Source organism: Zootoca vivipara, chromosome 1 (assembly GCF_963506605.1).
Source record: "Zootoca vivipara chromosome 1, rZooViv1.1, whole genome shotgun sequence".
Taxonomy (NCBI): Eukaryota; Metazoa; Chordata; class Lepidosauria; order Squamata; family Lacertidae; genus Zootoca; species Zootoca vivipara.
In genome coordinates this window covers 8,174,426-8,189,909 of record NC_083276.1, presented here as the reverse complement: position 1 = coordinate 8,189,909, position 15,484 = coordinate 8,174,426, and the positions used below count along the sequence as shown (strand labels likewise).

The 15,484-nt window shown below is 46.7% G+C and overlaps 1 protein-coding gene across 1 annotated transcript in view; it reads left to right on the top strand.

Moving 5' to 3' along the window:
* The window catches only part of LOC118079736 (homeobox protein SIX4), a 30,553-nt gene extending 15,281 nt beyond the window's left edge, over positions 1–15,272 (top strand). Inside the window, exons 2-3 of the mRNA XM_035104240.2 lie at positions 1,073–1,782; positions 7,453–15,272. Coding sequence (XP_034960131.2) covers positions 1,073–1,782; positions 7,453–8,255 — 1,513 coding nt within the window. The 3' untranslated portion in view covers positions 8,256–15,272. The remainder of the gene's footprint in view (positions 1–1,072; positions 1,783–7,452) is intronic.
* The last annotated feature ends 212 nt before the right edge of the window (positions 15,273–15,484 follow it).

Genomic DNA, 15,484 nt, shown 5'->3' with positions numbered 1-15,484 from the left:
CTTGCGGGTTTCCCATAGGCATCTGGTTGGCCCCTGTGAGAGCAGGATCCTGGCCTGTTGAGATGCCAACGTTGACTTGTTTAATTAGAGAGGAATCATTACTGGCATATATTTTTTTGGTAAGGATTGCAAACTTCTTATGGACTTCCTGCATGAAAGAGACAATTAACTTGTAATATCTGGATTTGAAGATTTTAAAAAAAAGTGGTAGATAGAATGATTGGATGAGTGAATATTTAGCTGCAGGACAGAGAACCGAAAGTGTTTTTTTTCCTTTATCATTTTCTCTATTTTTCCTTTTCTTCTTTCTGTTTTTGTTCTTTTTTTAGATTAAGTATCTGTCTTATTTCCATGTACTGTATTATAGAAAGAGACTTAGTAATAGGTGTGAATTTTTGTATATGTTTGAATAAGTATCAATAATAATTTGTTGTTTGTTGTTGTTGTTGTTGTTGTTGTTCTTCTTCTTCTTCCTTCTTCTTCTTCTTCTTCTTCTTCTTCTTCTTCTTCTTCTTCTTCTTCTTCTTCTTCTTCTTCTTCTTCCTCCTCCTCCTCCTCCTCCTCCTCCTCCTCCTCCTCCTCCTCCTCTTCCTCTTCCTATCAGCAACAACAAGATGGGCCATTGGCCTGACCCAGCAGAGTTCTTATCCTGGGCTGTACCATTTCAGGTGACAGGTGAGAGAGCTGTGTGTCTGCTCTCCTTTAAACCTCAAGACAAAAAGCAGTTCTCTCTACAGTAGTACCTCCGGTTATGTAACCCTCTGGTTACATAAACTTCGGGATGGGATGCGAAAGTGGCAAACCTGGAAGTATTTTACCAGGTTTTGCCGCATTCGCAGAAGCGGTCCTCAGGTTGTGGATACCTTGGGATCTGACCGGACCTCCAGAACGGATCCTGTCCGCAACCAGAAGTACCACTGTATATGGAAAATGTGCGTCTTCATCTCATCTTTCCCATCACATGCTAGTTTTCTGTGCACAGGGAGGCTCTCCCTCCCCCAGAACGAGGCATCGTTCGAATCAAATTGGAGGCACCATGTGAACTCACTGCTCTTTCTCTCTTGCCTTGCAGCGAGTCGGATGGCAACCCCAGCACGGAAGATGAGTCCAGCAAGGGGCAAGAGGACTTGTCTCCCCACCCGCTTGCCAGCGCCTCTGACGGAAGTGCCACCTTGAACCTTCCTGGCCACTTGGAGCCCGTCTACATGCAGCAGCTTGGAAACTCCAAAATATCTCTAAGCTCCCCGGGGGTTTTGTTGAACGGGAACTTGGTGCCAGCCAACCCGTCCCCCGTTTTCCTCAATGGCACCTCTTTCATCCAGGGGCCCAACGGGGTCCTCCTCAACGGGCTCAACGTGGGCGCCACCTCGCAAGCGGTGCAGTTGAATCCGCCCAAAACGTCTCCGAGCGCTTTGAGCAATGGCATGCCCTTGGCCGACATGCTGGCCTCTTCGTCGGAAGATGTGAAAGACTTCAAAATCCTCCAGACTTCCATGTCCAATTCCGCAGCCCCGTCGACGACAACGACGACAGCATACAGCCCCAGTTCTGCCCCTTTCTCAGGTCTGATACCGAGCCTTGAGGTGAAGAGGGAAGAAAGCGAAGAAGCCATCGCCTCGCAAGACGGCAGCTCCATTGTGACCTTCACAGGCCCTGTCCAAATAAACCAATATGGCGTCGTCCAGATTCCCAATTCGGCAACAAACGGAGGCCAGCTCCTCAACGGGGGCATCAGTTTTTCGCCGGTCCAGCTCCCTCCTGTGTCAACAGCAACTTCCCAAGGTAGGTTTTTCTCTCTCTCTTCAATTTGCTACGGGGTTCGGAAAGCTGAGCCTCTTGCATATTTTCGTAGCTGTGCTTCATACGTCAGATTTCGCCCTCCTGCTCCCCTCCAGGACCGCAACCCCCATCAGCCCCTGCCAGCACGGCCATGATGTCTATGGCCGTGCTTGCCGAGGCTGATGGGAGTTGTAGGCCAAAACACCAGGTGGGTGAAAGCTCCTGTATGGAATGCATAAGTGGGTGTACACAGAAGGAATTTTCTGCAAAGAGAAGGTCATTTGATCATGTGGATTGTGGCAGTTTTTGACAGTCCTCTCTGGGCCACCTTGCATGCTGTCCCCGAGCCTCCCCCAAAAATGGCTCCTGGGGGTTGAGTCTTCTGGAGCAGAATGGCTTAAGGTGGTGAAATGGGAGGCTGAAACAGAGGGGGGGGGGTTACTAGAAAATTGAAGAAACCCACCCTCCTCATGTGTGGCTTATTCTCATTGAGGATCCCTCCCCCCACTCAAGTTTCACATGCATCCAATAAAGAAATGAGCTACACACCATCTAAATCAGATGGATAACAATGTCTAGGGTGCCTTTGGTTGAAATTTAAAGCACTTAAACAATGTTGAATCAGAGGGAAGCAACCATTTTCTCCCACAGTTTTCTAAAATGTGCATCTGTTCAAATATGTCTCTTGAAATAGCGAAGCAATATTAGTTTCGTGTGTGTGTGTTTATTTTATTTTATTTTAGTTATCCAGCTCTGTCAGTCCTGTAAAAGTGGCTAGCATACATAAAAAGGAGTGGAAAGTAAATTCCCAAGTTGGGGAGCCAACACTGAGAAGGCTCTCTCACAGATCCCTACCTGCATTGCAGCTGAAGGGAGAGGGCATGTGAAGAAAGTTCTCTGGGGAATAATAATAATAATAATAATAATAATAATAATAATAATAAATTTTATTATTTGCACCCCACCCAACTGACTCATGGCTCATGCATGAGGAGATGGCCATTAAGATAGTCTGGTCCCAAACCATTTAGGACAGAGGTGGCTAAGCTGTGATCATCCAGAAGTTGGACTACAACTCCCATCATCCCTGACCATTGGTCATGTGGACTGGAGCTGATGGGAGTTGTAGTCCAAAGCACCTGGAGGACCTCAGGTTAGCAACCCTTAATACAGGGCTTTAGAAGTCAAAACAAGCATGCTGAATTTGGCTCAGAAATAATAATAGTAATAATAATTTATTATTTATACCCCGCCCATCTGGCTGGGTTTCCCCAGCCACTCTGGGCGGCTTCCAACAGAAATATTAAAATACACTAATTTCTTAAAGATTAAAAGCTTCCCTAAACAGGGCTCCCAATGGATTGGGAGCCAGCATAGCTGTTTTCAAACTAGTGAGATGTGTCCGTTATTCCCAGGCCCAGTTAATAACCTACCTTGCCATAGTTTCCAAACTCTATTTTTTTTTTTGTCATTTTTTGCATTTATAAAAGACAACCAAAGTAAGCAGGTCTCAAATGCAAACAGTAAGGTAACCTATATTGGTCAAGTGAGAGCTCATTTTCTGAACTTGGTATATGATCTCCCTGGACTGAATTTTAATTGCATCAAACAACTTGCTGCGAGGAACCAAGGGCTTCAAATCTCCGGTCTCCGTTTTTCTTCTTCTACCCTGGAGGAGATCCTTATAAATAGTTCTCCACTCCACCATCTGGGCTTCTCAAAATACCTCTTTGTTCTTTGCTGAGCTAGAATTTGCATTCCGGTGCCTTCTGCAAAAAGACTAATCTGACTGTGATTCGCATTAAGTTTCTTTGCCTTGCTTCATGATACTGATTCTCTTCCATATTTTAAGAGGTGGATTAAAGAGCCAGGAAAACAGACTTCTTCAATTGTGTTAACCTGCGAGTCATTCGTAACTTTTGGGCAATGCCACAGTTGCTGGATAAAACTGCCTGAGATCCAGTGTGGGGTAGCGGTTAGAGGGTTGGACCAAGGACCCAGGAGACCAGCCATGAAGCTCATTGGATGACTTTGTGCCCGTCACAGTCTCTCAGCCTAACCTGCCTCACAGGGTTGATGCGAGGGGGGAGAATGATAGAATTGTAGAGTTGGAAGGGAACACAATGGTCATCTAGTCCAACCCCCTGCAATGCAGGAAATGTTTGCCCAACGTGGGGCTTGAACCCACAACCCTGAGATTAAGAGCCTGATGTTCTACCGACAGAAAAAATGAATAGTGCCACAGAACCAGAAACTAGATTATTCAGCCTAGCTGGGGCTGATGTGAGTTGCAGTCAAAAACATTGAGATGGTACCAGGTTGGTGAAGGCTGTGGCCAAGGAGGGATTAGCAGCACACCATCATTCTGAAGCTCCTTTTCTCCTAATTCAGATCTTTATAGATATAAACCAGGCGTTTGGATGTGATATCCTGGTCTTGGCAAGGCAGCAAGAATAGCACTCAGATGAGCAACTTGCTCTGACAACGCCTGAGAATGAACAGAAGGCTTCAAGTAGGGGTGGCTAACCTGAGGCCCTGCAGATCTTTCTGGACCACAATTCCCACCACCTCTGGCCATTGGCCATTGGCTGGTGGGAGCTGTACTGCAGCAGCATCTTTTGGGCCACGGATTAGCCATTCTTGGTTTAAAGGGGCAGGCCTTTCTTTGGCTTGGAGCTTAGCACTCGTCTGTTAAATCCCTCTGGGTGCAGAGTGGGGGGAGATTGTAGGTTGTGGCTTCAGGTGTGGGTTCGAACAGTCACTCCTCCCCCCCCCAAATCCATGTGGGAACTTCAACCTTCTTCATTCCAGCAGCTCTTGGGGTGATATGCACCTCTGTTCTCAATCATAGGAGCCAACTCTCCTAGGGCTCAAGGTCCCTTTGCCCCCCATAAAATATTTGAGTGGCTAGGCCTCCCCAAACCTGATGAGTATTGCCTTTCAGATGGTGGGCATGTGATTCATCATGTGGGGTGGGGCTTACCTCCCTCCCCCCATATTTTTTCAAGTTGGCACCCTGCTCTCTATCCACTCATTTTTGTCTCTCTGACCGAGTTTGGACCTAAGGAAGCCATACTTCCCTGCTATGTGAATGAGTTCGGGCCTCAGTGCTCTCTCTTCCTCTTGTGTGGGTTAAGAGAAGGTGCACAGAAACTTCTGCTTTCACTTACAAGCTAACGCAGTTCCCTGTGACAGCTGAACTCAATAAACCATTGTTTACCACAATTACGGCGGTGGGAATGTGCTGGCATAAAAATGTACCTCCAGGCTCCTCCTGACTTGTTCTCAGGCTGGTCAGTGTGGCAAAATCTGTTAGATCTGTTAGTGCATCGTACAGTATAGGTATTTTGGAGGGGATATTTCCATACCCCACTTAGGATTTCATGGTGAAAAATCTTTCTGCTGCTGAAAAGCTAGACTGTTGTTAAAATGCATCATTTAGGAAAGCCCATGAGAGACAGAAACACATTATTATTACTATTATTATTAACATTATCATTAACATTATTAAAAATTTGTATAACGCCTTTCATCTGTAAATCTCAGGGCAATTCACAACATAAACTCACAATATAAAAAACATAATAATAATAATAATAATAATAATAATAATAATAATAATAATATATTATTATTTATACCCCGCCCATCTGGCAGGGTCTCCCCAGCCACTCTGGGCGGCTTCCAACAGAAGAATAAAACACAATAATCTATTAAACATTAAAAGCCTCCCTGAACAGGGCTGCCTTCAGATGTCTTCTAAACGTCTGGTAGTTGTTTTCCTTTTTGACATCTGTTGGGAGGGCGTTCCACAGGGTAGGCGCCACCACCGAGAAGACCCTCTGCCTAGTTCCCTGTAACTTGGCTTCTCGCAACGAGGGAACCGCCAGAAGGCCCTCGGTGCTGGACCTCAGTGTCCGGTCAGAATGATGGAGGTAGAGACGCTCCTTCAGGTATACTGGACCGAGGCCATTTAGGGCTTTCAAGGTCAGCACCAACACTTTGAATTGTGCTCGGAAACGTACTGGGAGCCAATGTAGATCTTTCAAGACCGATGTTATGTGGTCTCGGCAGCCGCTCCCAGTCACCAGTTTAGCTGCCGCATTCTGGATTAGTTGTAGTTTCCGAGTCACCTTCAAAGAAGAACAAAAACAAACCAATAATCCCCTCCCACAACACATTTACCGTGTTTCCCACATTTTAAGACACCGTCTTATATTTATTTTACTCAAGAAAATAAGCCTATGGCTTATTTTCGGTGGGGTGTCTTATTTTTTTAATTAAGCAATCTACATTTTGACCTTTGGAGCTGGGCGCGCGTCATACTTTTTCACCGGCGAGCGTGGTCAGAGCCAGGAGCGCGCCCAGCATTGCCCGCGCTCCTCCTGGGGCCGCCATGCTCAACTCCCATGCCCAGCCAACCCAGAGACCCTCCCCTCATTGCCGCCAATGCCGCGGGGCATTTCTTTTCATAGAATCATATGATTCTATGCCTCTTTTCAGGAGGAGGAGGCAGACGCCCGGAACCGGCTGCTGCAGCTGGGCCAGGCGGAGGTGAGGCCGCTGCTTGCCCCTGGGGGCTGCGGAGGCGGCTGGGCGGGGACAGCCGGAGCCCAGCCGGGTAGCAGCAGCAGCGGGAGGACGAGTACGGTGCTGCTGCTGGCCACGACAGGAGGAAGCAGGCACCCGAAAGCGGCAGCGCCGCTCGTCCCGAGGCAGCGGGACCCAGCAGCAGCGCCGTCTTCATCCTCCTGCTGCTGTTGCTGCTGCTGCCCAGCCAGGTGGAGGTGAGCCGTTGCTTGCCTCGCCCCTGGGGGGTCGCAGAGGAAGCTGGGCGGGGACAGCCGGAGCCCAGCCAGGCAGTAGCAGCAGCGGAAGGACGAGGACGGCGCTGCTGCTGGGTCCTGCTGCCTCGGGAGGAGCGGCACTGCTGCGCGCTCTGTCGGGGCTGCAGTAGCCGCCGCCTTTGGGCGCCTGCTTCCTTGCCGTGACCAGCAGCAGCACCGTCCTTGTCCTCCCGCTGCTGCTGCCCGGCTGGGTTCCGGTTGTCCCTACCCAGCTGCCTCCGCAGCCCCCAGGGGCGAGCAGTGGGCTCGCCTCCGCCGGGCCGAGCTGCAGCAGCCGGTTCCGGGCATCTGCCTCCTCCTCCCGAAAAGAGGCAGAAGTCCTCCTTCTCCTGCTGCGGCCAGCGTGCTGTGTCCCACTGCCTGGCTGCGTGCTCGTGGTCTCACTCCGCGCAGCGCGGAGGTATGGCTTATTTTCAGGGGGTGTCTTCTATTTAACAAATACTTAAAAAGCCTGCTATGGCTTACTTTTTGACTACGCCTTAAAAAGGGGGAAACACGGTAAAAGGGCATTGGCAGTCAATCAGCCAAAGGCCTGGGAGAAGAGGAACGTTTTCGCTTGGTGCCTAAAGATATGTAAAGAACCAGGGCCTCAAAGGATGATCTCAAGGTCTAGGAAGATTCGTATGGAGGGAGGCAGTCCTGACACATTCTATGATTATGATTATTACTATTTAATTAATGCATCTTTTAGGAAAGCCACAGGGGCCACAGAAGCACATGGGCTGTGGGACCTTGACTTTGCAATCTTTATTTTGCACTGATGCACAACTTTAAGACTATTCCTGTTTGTTTGTTTGTTTGTTTTTTCCTTCCCCTCTCACCACAGGCAACTTGCCGCTAAATCAAAGCACACCGAGCAGTGGCACGTTTACAAGCGACTCCGCTGGGACGCAGCAAGGGAAAGTGTTTTTCAGCAACCTTCCTCCCAGCGCGGTGGTGTACACGCTCCCCAACTCGAGCCAGGCCATCGGGCCAGTCAAGCAGGAAGGGCTGGAGGCCAGCCTGGTGTTTTCTCAAGTAATGTCCCTCGGCCAGAACCCGCAACTCCACGCAACTCTGCCTTCGGACAGCCTCTCCGGCGGGGGCCTGCAGGCAGGGCCTTCCTCGCTCGTCAACGTCACCCTGTCACATAACTTTTCCCTGGGACCGCCCACTCTGATAAACTCCGAAGAACTTGGCTCGCCCGTGTCCGAGAGCCCACCCCTGTCGGCCCCCGCCACAAGCGGGGCTACCGTGGTTTCCATCACCAACTCAAACTATGCAACACTCCAGAACTGCTCCCTCCTCGCTGGCCACGACCTGATGTCCATTTCGGCGACGCAGACGGCACTCGGGGGGATCGGCCCGGCCATTGGCAGCCACGTTGGACCCCACCCGTCGCTGCAAGTTCACCCCCATTTCGCCCCCCGGGAGCAGCGGTTGGTGCTACAGCCGGTCACCAGCCTAAAGGAAAACTTCATGTCCGAGGCCGAGAGCAAATCCGCTAGCGGCTTGATGATGCTGGATTCGAAAACCAAATACGTAATGAGCAATATGGTCGACGCAATCTGCGAGGAGCTGGAGACAGACAAGAAGCAGCTGGCCAAGCTCCAGACTGTGCAAATGGACGAAGATATGCAAGACTTGTAAATTAATAATAATAATAATTAATTTTGTTGGTTCATATTTCCATAGAGAAGCCAGATCCTAGGACGCGCACAGAGTGTTGTTGTTGTTGTTGTTTTTTCTCACCTAGTCAAGTTATGCATACAGATTAACCAAAAAAGAGAGCACATTTTGAAGGGTCTGCTACAACGAAGTGGAAATCTCCGTTAGGAATATGAGATTGCCATGCGTTTTTTGCATGAACTCTGACCTTTGTTAAACTTGGAAATTGGGGGGGGGGAGGTACAGCATACCAGTCAGATACGGGATGGTTTGGCTTACTAATATAATCCAAATAGTTTTATTAGACATGCAACACTTCCATGTATTTTCAGAAAGTATATCCTCCAAATATTAGATAGGAACGAGAATTACCTTTTTGAAAAGTCTGGGTGTGGGGAGCCAGTCTCTCGCATTCTGTTCTGGATACTTCTGGGCATTGACGAAGGTGGCGTTTGTTTTTAAGGAATGTTCTAGATGATACCTCATGAGCTGCTGTTACCTCCTTGGCAGAGAAAGCGCAAGTTTGTTTTTGTTTGGCCGGTTTCTTTTCCTTTCCCTCTTTTGCTTTTTGCAGCAGAGTCCTTTTTGCAACCGAAAGTTCTGTGCACTCCACCTTTGTGGTTCCTGAAACGTTACATGACTTTTCCTTTTTCTTTCCTTCTCTGTAAGGCCGCCGTCTGCACTATATGTGTATTGAAAGCACTCTCACACCACTTTTAAACAGCCATCGCTTCCCCACAAGAATGCTGGATACTGTGGGGTTGTTTCGGTTTTTTTTAAGTTGCTGCATGAAGCTGTGATTCCCAGCATAATCAATCCCTCTCCCTAGGAACTCTGAGCAACTTCAACAAACCACAGTTCCCAGGTACGCTGCTGCTTTAAATGTATAGTGCAGATTGCGCCTTAGGTAGGATTAACCAACATGGTGCCTTCCAAATGTTGCTAAACTACAGCTCCCATCATCCCAGATCATTGGCCATGCTGGGTGGGACTGATGGGAGCTGGAGTCTTAACACCCACACACACACACCCTAGAGGGGTACCATATTGACAACTCCTGCTCTAAGAGTTTGGAATCAGTGCTGTGGAAGAAAAAGTCCGTTTTGCAACTTGGAATCATGCAGCGTAGAATCCTCTGCTCCACTATTTATGTAAATATTGTTTTGATTGCTCCCAAAAGGGACTCCTCTTTTTATTAGTATGTTGGGTTGTATTTATAGCTGTTGGTGTCCCATTTATCATTTTTAGACATGTCGCACAGTTTTTACAACTGCTTAATTTATTTTTGGTATTTTTGAACAGGAAGTCACTTCTGAACATTTTAAAACTTTCCCCCGCCCCCTCTTGCTAGGGCTTGCATCAATTGGTGTTGTTTTTGTTTTGTTTTGTTTTTTAAAAAAATTTTCAGACTGATTTAGACAAAAGGTTAAACTTTCTGATGTTGGAATATAAACGAATGCAATTCGGAGACTCTGGGACATTTCCCCCCTGGCACCGCTTCTGCCCTGTGAATTTGTGTTTTCTGTTTTAAAGTAATATTACAAGGTTCATGTATTTTTCTACAGAAGAACGATAATCCCGCGTGCCTTTTTGCCTAGTGGCCTTACATCTTTGTGACGACAAGCACAGCTAATGTACAAAATGTGAACTCTGTTGTGAAGCAATCTAACCTGATTTATCTTATTTATCTGCGCAGTCCCCTTGAAACTAATGCCGGTGCTCTGATAAATAAGGAAATTGTGATTGGTCACTTGGGGTGAAATTGCCCCCCTTGGCGCACAAAGACAACAGATTAAACCATTTGAAACTGGATAACTCTACCCCAACCCCCCCAGTACTGCCCGTTCTTCTCACTTTACTTTTTGGAGTTGCAGTGATTTTGGCAAAAGGGGATTTTTGAATATAAACCTTGATATCCCAGCTTCCCAGTTTTAATTCAGAAAAATAAATAAATCCCAAGGCCTGTGAAAGGATTCCACTTGATTGAACTCAGCTGGTAATCTCCTCTTTGGCCCACATTATCCTGGATCTATCTTTGATCTAGAATAAGCAGCCCCTTAACGTTACTCAGAAATAGAATTGTTCTAGCGCCATTTGCAACATATACAGAAGGCTTGGGATGTCAGCCTGGTCAAATATGTGATCCCTTTTGTCAATGGGTTGTATTTCGCCCCTTTTTTGTCTGCGTGCAATAAAGTCAACAACAAGCACGTCTTTAATAACTCTGAAGATGATGGCAATTTGCACATTTTACTTTTTTGAAACAATAAACTCGAAGGGCATTTCCGTATGCGATGTTTAAACCTTGCTTTAAATTGCTCTCAGCTTCCTCTTACGCCGTTGTCCCAACCTGCATTAACTGCATCCATCGCTTGTGACATGGCAAGGGAGATGCTCAGAAGTCCCTTGTAGAGCGAGTCTGTGAGAGTGATAAGGGGAGAAATCTGTAGTCCTGTGGTTCTTGTCCCTCCCCTTACGTTGCAGAGCTAGGGAGTGCTAGCAGAGGGGCTCTCCTTTGTTTTTATCTCACGAGCAGGTCTCCAGAAAACCATTATATGGCCTTTATTTGCAGTGGACAAACAACTTGGCCTGATCTGTAATTGGCAGCAGAAAGGATTCCTAGGGTCGGCTTGTTTACTGGGCAAATGGTAGTATGAGCAAACAGAACCTGGTTAGAAGAGCTTTTGTGAAACCATAATTACTATCGGGCATTGGAGAAAGTGTTCATGGTCCCCACCATTCTTAGGGCAGCTGGAGCTGGTGCAAATTCCCCCCCTCCTTTACCTGTAGGCTTCCTGGTGGGATTCCTGGACTTGGTGAATGTGGCCAGTGGAAGGCAAGCAGCGCACTAGCCCAGTAAGCTCAGCCTGCCTAATTGGTCCCACTTACAACCCATTAGTGTCTAATACAGGGCTTCCCAAACTTGGGTCTCCAGCTGTTATTGGACTACAACTCCCATCATCCCTTGCTAGCAGACCAGTGGTCAGGGATGATGGGAACTGTAGTCCAAAAACAGCTACTGCATGTGCAGAGGAGGGCAACCAAGGTGATCAAGGGTCTTATGAGGAACGGCCGAAGGAGCTGGGAAAAGAGGAGACAGGATAGCCATCTTCAGATATCTTGAGGGCTGCCACAGGAAGGGTGGAGCAAGCTTCTTTTCTCCTGCTCCGAAGGGTAGGACTCGAACCCATGGCTTCAATTTACAAGAAAGGAGATCCCGACTAAGCATCAGGAAGAACTTTCTGACAGTAAGAGCTGTTTGGCAGTGGAACAGACTCCCATGGAAGGTTGTGGCCTCTCCTTTCTTAGAGGTTTTTTAAGCAGTGGATGGATGGCCATCTGTCATGGATGCTTTAGCTGAAATTCATGCCTCGCAGGAAGTAAGACTGGATAACCCTCGGGGTCCCTTCCAATTCTATGATTCTATGGAATTTGTGCTTTACCAGAATGCTTTTTAACTTATTTATTTCTGACAGACAGGAGCTTTGCCATGTACTTAAGAGAAAATGAATACTTTTCAAACATACCGTATGGCAAGAATCTTGGCGATAACCTTTTCAGCTGTCTATCTAGCCGTTAATTAATGGTGTTGAGTGTGATCTTGTTGATTGGTTGCCGCCACCGCCTTTAGTTTTAAAGAATCCAAAGTTCGTCTTACAGGTTTTAGTGTGTCTGTCTCTGCGGCCGCCTTGGACCCAGTCTGAGCACAATGCTCCAGAGGTTTAAGAATGCCAGAATTCGTGTGCTGCTTCTCACTGTGGCTAAACAGAACCTCCTTGACATAGTTTTGATAATTATCTCGTTCAGGTTAATTTTTTTAAAAGGGAAATTAAGCATCCTAGGCTACAAAAAGGCGATTTCTGGCTCAGTTCGACACCCTGGAGTGGCCTGTTATAGGATTTCATAGAATTGTAGAGTTGGAAGTGTGGCTACGATTCCAAGATGCAGCTGGTGGGCTGGATCTGAAGCCATACAAAATGTAATAAATTGAGCCAGTGAAAGATCTTGCACCATAATGAATTGCAGGGGGTTGGACTAGATGACCCCCAGGGGTTCCTTCCAACTTTTGCTATGATATGATATGAAACTCTAGATCTTGTGCAAGGTCTCGTGCTAACCGTTGGATTTCGGCTCTCTTTTTCGCACACAAGGATATTGCACTAAGCCAAAAACAAAAAAGCCCTTCTCCTCCAGGAAGAGGCCTTCTGTTTGCCAAAGAGCTCCTCTGAATCCAGTCTGCCGGGTTATAGAGCAGTGCCCCCCTTTTGAAAGGTCCTCCTCAGTTCACTGAGAAGACTCCTTCACGCATGTTTATGTCCTCTGCACTTGATTATTTAAAATGTCAAGCCCTGCTTGAAAAGCACTGGGTTCTGGATTTTGAAGAAAGTTCTGTTGGTGGTATTGTATCACAGGCCCATTCACAAATGCAACCAAACACTTGATGTTACTGTTTTCAAGTGTGAACCGGGTCACAATCCTGCACATTGTGGTCTGCTGGTGAATGTCTGCCCCGTCCCCAAATGTTGCATTCCAAGGCACAATCCTTCCATGTCAAACATCCCTTATTTTTGTGTCTCCTCTCTTGGGCAACTCTTGGTTTTTGAGTGCATGTCAGTCATCCTTAGGCCACCCTCACCCGGGTCTCTTACCTTGCCTCCGTTTTCTTTCACTTTCCTTTTGTTGCTGTCGAACCCTTCTGGGGAATTGTGCAGATCCTTCTCTTAAATCAGACAGGATCGTGGTTCTATTCCGAGGCCAGTATTTTGTTAGGCAAAGGCTTTCTTTGGGGGTGGGGGGAGGCATTGTCCTGAGCAAATATTCGTTGATGGCGTGCTAAAGGAAATGGTTCTTTTCATGGAAAGGCTTTGTGGTTCTGCCCGCACCTGTTGCCACTAACTCTTGATCTGACTGTTATTTTGAAGTGTTTTACCAAGACTCCTAATTGCAGCTGTGTGCATGCAGTCCCATTGTCGCAGAAAGCAATGCAGAAAGAACATAAAATATGGGGGGGGGGAGATACATGCTTGTACATACAGTACATCCTAAAAACACCTGTGCATGCAACAGCTACTGTAGTTATATTTCCCTGGCACTGCTTTCCACATCAGCTGTAAAGTGTGGACCTGCCCTGCAAATGCGGTGCTGAGTATCACTGCAACATCTCTTCCTATCGCAGAGGCTTTTTACTTTGCAGTGCTCGCTACTGACAATAGCTCTGAAGTCTTCCAGGAAGCAAATAAGTGTGTGTTGCGCACTGGTGCTTTAAGCCTGTGTCCACTTAAGACAGAATAAATATCTCAGGCTGCCTCCACTCTGCAGAACTACCATTTGGTGGTGTTTGCATCGGTTTGGAGACCTCCCGACAAAGGCTTCTGGGGTGCAAATTCGGTGCACCTAGAGCACATGAAGAGCTATGTTGTGATTTTTTTTTTCATATGGGCTGTAACACTTGGTGATATTGTTTTGGAGAAATCTTGTGCTTACTACCCCGTGTGTGTGTGTGTGTGAACCTAGTTTTCCTGCACTTAGGAAACCTTAGGGAGAAAAGCTATACAGTGTTACCTCGGTTTATGAACACAATTGGTTCCGGGACTCTGTTCATAAACTGAAGCGTTCATAAACTGAAGCGAACTTGCCCATTGAAAGTAATGGAAAGTGGATTAATCTGTTCCAGACGGTCCACAGAGTACTTAAACTGAAGCGTTCATAAACTGAAGCGAACTTTCCCATTGAAAGTAATGGAAAGTGGATTAATCCGTTCCAGACGGTTCCGCAGAGTACTCAACCTGAAGCGTACTTAACCCGAAGCATGGATGTAATTGGTTCCAGAAGTTCGTTCATAAACTGAAGCGGACTTTCCCATTGAAAGTAATGGAAAGTGAATTAATCCGTTCCAGATGGGTCCGCGGCGTTCGTAAACCGAAAATTCATAAACCGAAGGGTTCATAACCCGAGGTTCCACTGTATTGCTAGTTTTGGCGACAGAGAGATTCCACCTATCACTGGGAGTTTTCAAAACAAAATACACAGTCGTCATCATCATATGCTATGCATGCCGAATCACATTCTCCAGGTACAGTAGTTTTAAATACGCCCAGACCCTCAAACACCCAGAGATGGTCTGAAAATGGTTCTACTGGTAACCTGTTGTAACGATAACTCCACTGCTAAAAGTCTGTTAGAAAAATTCGCGATGCTACGTGCTTGTTTTTTCCAAAGATCTCCTGTAAAACTAAGCAGTTCACAAAACATGTGGCCTAAATAATTGTAATCTTGTGGTTTCTGCAAGCAGATAGGAACAAGGCCAACTCACTGCACCCTTTTGGGGTGGTTTGTTTGGTTTTTAAACTAGTGTATTTCAACTCGGTTTTTCATTGATGTCTCTCTCCAGTAACACAGGCAACTGCTTTTCAATTAGGAAATGTGTACACATGTAATTCAGAAAGGGTGTCATTTCTGTTTCAATGCCCCCAGTACAATGATTTGTTCACAGGCTGCCTTTGCCTCTCAGAAATAAATAAATCGTAGCCCAGCCTACCAAGGTCTAATACCCCCCATTTCTGAGGTGGGGGGAATCACAGAATAGAGGGCGTGTGATTATTTGTTTTGTGAGCTTTTCATGTGGTGGTTCTCACCAGAGCAACTTCACCGTACAAAATGTGAGGTGGAGAGTTGCCTTGTGGTGGCATCTCAAAAAATAACCACACGAAACCCAAATAGGAACGACAAGGCCAGCAGAAAAATGGGTTTTGATTACTCATTTGGAACTGCCTATTTTCTTCTGGCGATATTTAGAAACATGGGATAAGTCTCAAACAGAACGGAGGTGTGTGGCACATCGGGGTTCCATAGAGCAGCCATTGACACTCTGCTGCCCTCCAGATATTTTGAACTGCAGCTTCCATCAGGCCAAACAAAACATCTGGAGGGTATCAGTTTGGTGAAGGCTATTATAGAGTTTGGTTCCAAGCTAAATAACTTCTCACAGGTGTTTTTTTTTTAAAACAAACAAACAAACAAACACATATTTCTATTTGGGTTTGTTCTGCAAATTGGCTTGGAACAAACAACATGTTCCCATGGAGTGTGGGAAGTCTATAATTATTAAATAACTTGCTGAGTCAAGTGGTAGGTTATGAGAAATTGGGAGGCGGTGGGGAGAATGACAGGGGGGTGTTGTCAAAATCACAACAGCATTTGTCCAGAAGTGT